The 6,587-nt window shown below is 50.8% G+C and overlaps 2 protein-coding genes across 2 annotated transcripts in view; one reads left to right on the top strand and one right to left on the bottom strand.

Moving 5' to 3' along the window:
• LOC127751099 (esterase SG1-like) overlaps positions 1-6,138 on the top strand; it is a 28,097-nt gene extending 21,959 nt beyond the window's left edge. The window contains exons 2-5 of the mRNA XM_052274152.1: positions 2,076-2,171; positions 4,532-4,854; positions 4,944-5,117; positions 5,830-6,138. Of these exons, the coding sequence (XP_052130112.1) occupies positions 2,078-2,171; positions 4,532-4,854; positions 4,944-5,117; positions 5,830-6,006 (768 nt within the window). The 5' untranslated portion in view covers positions 2,076-2,077 and the 3' untranslated portion in view covers positions 6,007-6,138. The remainder of the gene's footprint in view (positions 1-2,075; positions 2,172-4,531; positions 4,855-4,943; positions 5,118-5,829) is intronic.
• Positions 1-6,587, bottom strand: part of LOC113216856 (low-density lipoprotein receptor-related protein 2) — a gene marked incomplete in the record, with an annotated part of 34,325 nt that overhangs the window by 724 nt on the left and 27,014 nt on the right.

The following is a 6,587-nucleotide window of genomic DNA, read 5'->3' on the forward strand; positions in this document are numbered from 1 at the left end:
GTAGAAATTCCCGAACAAACCCTCTCTGTTGTGACGATTGGAGGGAGTTCGGTTGCCTCATTGAAATTTTTGGGATGCACCACTCAAACACGTTTGGTGTCGAGGAAGAAACCGTTTGGACATTTACATAAAAATGTTTGTTGCTTGGAACCAAACCTTTCGTAGACTGCTAACGGGTCGGATCGATCAAATGAACTTCAGTGCCAGCATCTAAACATTTTTCTCAGTGTAGCTCACCTTCTCCGGTGTGAGAGAAAGAGAGAAGCAGAGATGGTGGGAGAGGAAAAGGGGGGGGGGGGCTGTGGACTAGAGAAAGAGAGCAAAAAATGGTGGAGGCTGCGAACACTTGGGACCCACTGCCCACTCTCTGCCACCAGGGTACAACAGCCGATAATCTTCGATACGGAACAGACAAAGAGCCTCCTAAAGTAAAATCAAAACGTAACGTAACATGCTTATTACACTGCAATTCCTTTGTGACTTACTTACAACTTAAGGAAGTTTGTAATTAGCATAGTGCACACAAGGAAGGGGCAGTGGAAGGTCAATGCAAATTGCTAAGGTGTTAGGTCGCACCTTTACATGGGTGTCAAAGAAACTTTCAGTTTACCTCTGCAAAGCCATTTATGTAGTTGAAAAGGTGCCAAAGGTGCCATTGGCATTTTCACTTTCACTGCATTTGTAAATGCACTAAACTCTCGCCGCCTTTTAAAGGTGCTGATTATCACTTTGTTTTGTAGTGATTGTTATTATTGCACACGCCCCTGTGAGTATACCTTACCTAATGTAACGTACACACTTGTGTACCACCATATCTATAGTACACACTTTCTTATGTGTATTAGCAGTGTCAGTGTGGATACAGGGTTCCCTAAACGCGAGCGTGATTCTCACGCCGGGCGTGATTTTCACACCCGGCATGATGAAAAGTCGGTTCCTGATTGGCTGTGTGAAACTCATGAAGCGTGAAAACCACGCCTAGCGTGACAATAGCGCTTGCGTTTCGTGAACTCTTATCCACACTTCTGGCAAGAACGCACTGCCTTGTGTGTAACATGGCAATCACACACTTCCTTGGATGTTCTTACAGGTACATTGTTTTACGCCCCCAGTGAATTTTTAATATACATTATCAGTTGTCGTATTTTTAACCCAATCGGAAAAGCATCCGTTTTGATTGTCTCGCGCGGGCGATCCCCGCGCGGACGTCACCCCCGTGCTCACCTTCGCCGCTGCCCGCGTGGTGGTGGCGATGATAGCGCGGCCGGGTGGTGCGCCGGGCGGGCCGGTGTGGGGGCCGGGCCGGCAGTCGCGCGCGCAACGTGCCGCACACCGGTCAGCACTCCTCCGCTCCGCCCGCGGCCGCGCCTCTCCACCTCGCGACACCGTGTGCTCGCCGCGTGTGCGTCGTGTGCGAAACGAGTGAACGCCTCCTTGAATATAGTGTCAACAGTGACTGAGTGTGGACGGTATGTGCGGGTGAGAGCGCCGACAGGTCATAGGGTAAAAAATATTTCAGGGGTGAATTGACGCGACATTTCTCCCAAGCATTTTTTTACAATTTCCTATTTACGAACGATGTTGTAAATCAGCGCATGCGTTCGTAAATTTTCGACTGTCAATTCTTGGTATTTCTCCAAATTTTTGTTGACGAAAAGAACAACCCTAAAAAACTCATTCTTTTAAAATATAAGTGCGTAACTTTACGATTTTTAAATTGTTTCGTGGAAAATACATCGGCAACCCTTTCGAATGTTTTTCACCGTGTCGTGCGATTGTCTACGTTTTAATGAGCTGCCGTCCGACGACTTCCCTCCTGAAGTGGAGTTCAGCTACGCTTTGCCGTGTGCGGCGCCCCCGCGCAGCGAGTGCATCCCAGCCAGAAATGCATCGTCGAAATTTGGTCGGTTTCATTGATCGACGCGAAATTGACGTCGATTCGATGGGATTTTGTCACCTAGATCGATGAATTGTCGACTTCGACGTCGATTCGACGTCGTTTCGAGTTTGCATTTCTGGCTGGGCATGCAACGCGTGCAGCCCCAGGCTCATGCTGGTTGTCATCGTGTTGGCAGGAATGGCAGGTGGATCAACAGAGCGGCGAAGCCCCTCAGCCAGCAGGAAGGAGTTGGAGCGGTGGTGGACGGCCATGGGGGAACACAAGGAGCTCGGTGAGTACATGCAGCTCTTTGGAGCGGTTCAGGGGCGGTGTGCGGAAATGGACTCGAATGTATCAAGTAAAACTTGAGTCGCAAATTTCGTGGAAAACGGTACAATTTGATGGGTGAAAGGGATGTATTCGATATCCTCAACCAGAGCGATTTGAAACATCTATAGGGCAATTCCAGACAGGGGTGTCCGTCAGTGACGGCATTTGAGAGCGACTGAGAGGTGCTACGTATTGTTGCAGTACGTCCCTAGAAGCGTCTTGCAAAGACGCGTCAAGTCTAGTCATGTGCTTCAACAACCTGTAGCACCTCTTAGTCGCTCACAAATGCCGTCACTGACGGACATTTTTTACCATTTTTTTCTGGAATTGCTCTATAATGGCATGCCACTGCATCAGTAACTCAGTAACTGCAGTTACTGGTAAATATATTTTTGTTTTGTTTTTTCCATCGTTTCGTTTATTTACGAATCTGACATAGGTGACCAAACTGCTGACCGGAATCGGGCTCGCTTCTGCACATTAGATATCCGCCCGAGGCGACGAGGCATCGCCAAATGTGTAAATGCTTGAGTGTACAAACGGGTTTGGTTTTCGCATGTCAGCGCGCTCCGCAAAACAACAAGGGGTCATACTCAGATTTTTTGTGTACATGGAACATCTGGAATATTTTGTGGAATATCTGGAATACTTTTGGAATATCTGGAATATTTTGTGGAATATCTGGAATACTTTTGGAATATCTGGAATATTTTTTGGAATATTTTATTTCTCATTGTGTACATGGAATATCCAAGTGGTCCACCCCTTACTAATACTTTGCCTTCGTCTTATCTGTAAAAGAACTAAAGATTTAGTGCCTTAACAAATAAGTCACTTATAAACTGCCAAAGGCACTACTTTTTAGCACCTTTAGAGGGTTCTTTGCCCTTTAGTACCTTTATATGGGTATAAACTAAAATTTTCTTTAGCACCCATGGAAAGGCACGACTTATCACCTTTGTTTTTTCCATTAAAGCGAATTAATTCCATCTTCATGATACAGCGTATCTTTCGCATGCATTCTCTGAGAGACCGCGATGTTAAAAATGGTGTAACCTTGTGGATGCAGTTGTTATCATGATAATAACTGCCTCAGAGCTGAGACCCCGGATGATGCTGGGAAAAACATGTCCCATCGTTGTGCCGTACAAATAAAAACGTATGAAATCACGACATTTTAAATCGCGGGGTAACGTTTGCACACAAGAGAGTGCGTGACAATCGTGTCACATATTTTGTGACATATTTACTCTTTTGTAACAGGACGTTTTGAGTATAAAATTTGTCACCCACATTAACCTTTAGAAATCACCGGGGACTAATACACCAAAAATGGCGGAGCCACTTCCTACATAATTTATGCATGTGTTCTGGGAAAAAAGAATCTGAGACCAAAATTATAGTCACCAGTCCACTACGCGATTTATGGTCTCGTTTAGAGCGATAGCCCAGTAAGTAGACTTCTTATCTCCAAGTTCAAGGCTGACCCGAGCCAGCGCATGCCGCCGAACGCACGCGGAAGTGCGTGAGCGTCAGCAGATTAAACCAGGATCAGGGCCAGGTTCGTCCCGGACTGCGGTCGAGAGGCGAGCAAAGGTTCTGGTGGCAAAAAAAAAAATGCTCCCCATATCTTGACCGGTTTTGGCCGAATGGCTTGTATGTTACTCACCACTCACCTACCCGGGCCGTGAGTGTGCTGAGCAGCTTGCGTCTGCGTGGCGTTGGGGTCGAGTCAGCCCTCCCTACGTGGGGCCAGGGGTCAACGCCTTCCGCCCGAGTGCGTAGGTGCGACACAGGAATAAATTGTTTCCAACGTTGTTTGAACGTGCGCGCCTGACCAGTTTGCTCTTATTTGTGGTGTCTCCGCTTATTCGACCTTCCATTCATTTTTTGAAACAAAAACAATAACCGGTGTATGTGCGTGACGCGGCGTGACGTCAACGTCAGGCAACACAAAATAATAATCTTATCTTCGTGGTAGATCTGGGCACAAGTGGTCCTGATTACCGGGGCTCTCTTAAGTCCACGAAGCACCTTTGTGTTCCTACCGGACACGTTTTAACTAGGTTCCCAAGACGTTTTTCTTCTTTTGCTTTGGACGACGGCGATGTCTCACGTCTCTCTCTGCCTACCTGACCTTGTGCACACACGTCCATCCCATCCCACTGACCCCACGCTGCCCCACAGTCCCATAGTCCTCTCCGTCCGTATCTGACGATCATGAGGTTTTGTCGAGGATTTTCAAGGCATCACCCGATTGATAATCAATTTCAGCAAACATGTACTATGGAGATGAATCTAAAACCCCTGATGCGTCGACAGGTGCCTCCTGGTGGCGCCTCGCCATCACGGCCCTGATGGCTGCGGCGCTGGCGCGCGTCTGCATCCCCGGCTCGTCGCCCACCGTCGACGTGCAGGTGCAGCAGGGCGTGCTGCAGGGCGCCCTCCGCAGCACGTACCACGACGGCATCCCCTACTTCAGCTTCCAGGGCGTGCCCTACGCCCGGCCGCCCGTCGGCGACCTGCGCTTCAGGGCGCCGCAGCCGCCCGTCCCCTGGGAGGGCGTGCGCCCGGCCACCGAGGAGGGCCACATGTGCGTGCAGCCGCACACGGAGATCTACTGGATGCCGCCCGAGGTCCACAAGGTCAGGCTCGTTCCAGTCGCACCGCATCGCCGTTGTCGTCCTCGTCCCAACATTCCTTGACCGTCCACTCCTCTCTGCCCTCTCTGCAGATGCGGCTGCCGACGACCTGGCGCAGGGCCTGGAACATCGTGTCCTCGCTGCCGCGCCTCGGCGCACAGATCCTCCGCTTCTGGGCGCAGCAGGAGGACTGCCTCTACCTCAACGTGTACACCAAGAGGATGAGCCCCGAGCCGGCGGCGCCGCACTTCGGATGCGATAGCGAGGTGGGTCTAGTAGCGCGGCTACAGGGAGACCGGCGGGTTATTCGCTGCCCCCACCCGCGGGCCGGCGCGCAGCTCCCGCGAGGAGGTGGCCCGCGGCCCGGCCGGACGCCGCTCACTCTGTGACGCGCCTTTCACCCCCACCTCTCTCCCGCGACTGGCGCCAGTTTCAAAGCGTGCCGCGGCCCGCGGCCGCCCCCCCTCCCCTCTCACCGGTCGCGGCCGCTCGATAGACGCGTGGTCGCACCGGCCCGAACATCTCTGCTTTCGGCTCCGGCTCGTGGCCCGGCGCGGACCGTCCGGTCCCCGTGTCATTAAGAGGTTCCCAAAATACTCTTTTCGGAAGTTGCGTTTCCTTTTTTCGGTATCGACGAAAGAGGTTTTTTGTTGTGATGTTTCGGAACCGCTGATGGAATAGCCGACATTTTCAGCGGAACAAGGTCCCGCTCTGTGCTATGTATAGAGAGTGAGCAGGGGGGAGGGGAGACTTTGCCCTCTGGTAGAGACAGTCTTGCGGACTGTCTAAAATGTAAAATATTGCAAAAACAGGTTTTTAGGAATATCTTTTAAAGTTTATATATCGAACACTACTCCTCTAAAGGACTGATTTCCAAGGGGCATTCACATCATTAAAATCTTCTTTCTCTTTCGCACTCATGTTGTGTTGTTTCCTTCCATAATGTGCAACTTAAATCCGGAGTTCTCTCCTGCTCAGGATCCCGGTTCTCCCGGCTGCAAGGACAAGCTCAGCCCCGTGCTGGTATTCATCCACGGCGGCGCCTTCTACAGCGGCACGGCCAACAGCCACATCTACGGGCCCGACTTCCTGCTGCGCGAGGACGTGGTGCTGGTCACGGTGCAGTACCGTCTGGGAGCGATCGGTGAGGCTTGATACGGTGCTGCGTTCTGCACTCCACAAACAAAAATCAGTGTACACTTTTCCAAAAAATTGAGAAAAAATCATAAAAACTAAGAAGAATTTATTTATCAAAATAGGAACAATCTCGGGAACAATGGAGAAGGAAACACAAAATTAATGTTGCGCTAAAACGGTACTCGTTCTTTACATAGTCAAAGCTCAGATCTCGACCCCGGAGGGGCAAGCTGGTAGCCTAGCGTGTTAGAGCGTGATCGTTGGCAGATTGTGGGGATGGTCGGTAGTTCGAATTCCGTCCGCGATCATTTTTCCTGCTCTGCTGGCCAAGTGTCTTCGGGCGTCAGATACAGCTGAGATATGGATGCCCCCAAAAGAGGTACTCACTATCGTTCTTTCGTGGGCAAGTCGGTAGCGTCCGGGCCCGGGATGAACCTGGTCGCTGGTTCGACTTCCGTCCCGGGGAAATTTTTCGCGCTCCGCTGGCCATCACTTTACAGCCGTGCGACACCTGATGTGATGGGCCGGTACGCAAACAGTCGCTGGTTCGAATCTAGTCAACGGAACCCTTTTGCCCCTCTGCCGGCCATGTGTTTCGG

This window comes from Frankliniella occidentalis, unplaced genomic scaffold, assembly GCF_000697945.3.
Source record: "Frankliniella occidentalis isolate FOCC.00 unplaced genomic scaffold, Focc_3.1 Scaffold341, whole genome shotgun sequence".
NCBI lineage: Eukaryota > Metazoa > Arthropoda > Insecta > Thysanoptera > Thripidae > Frankliniella > Frankliniella occidentalis.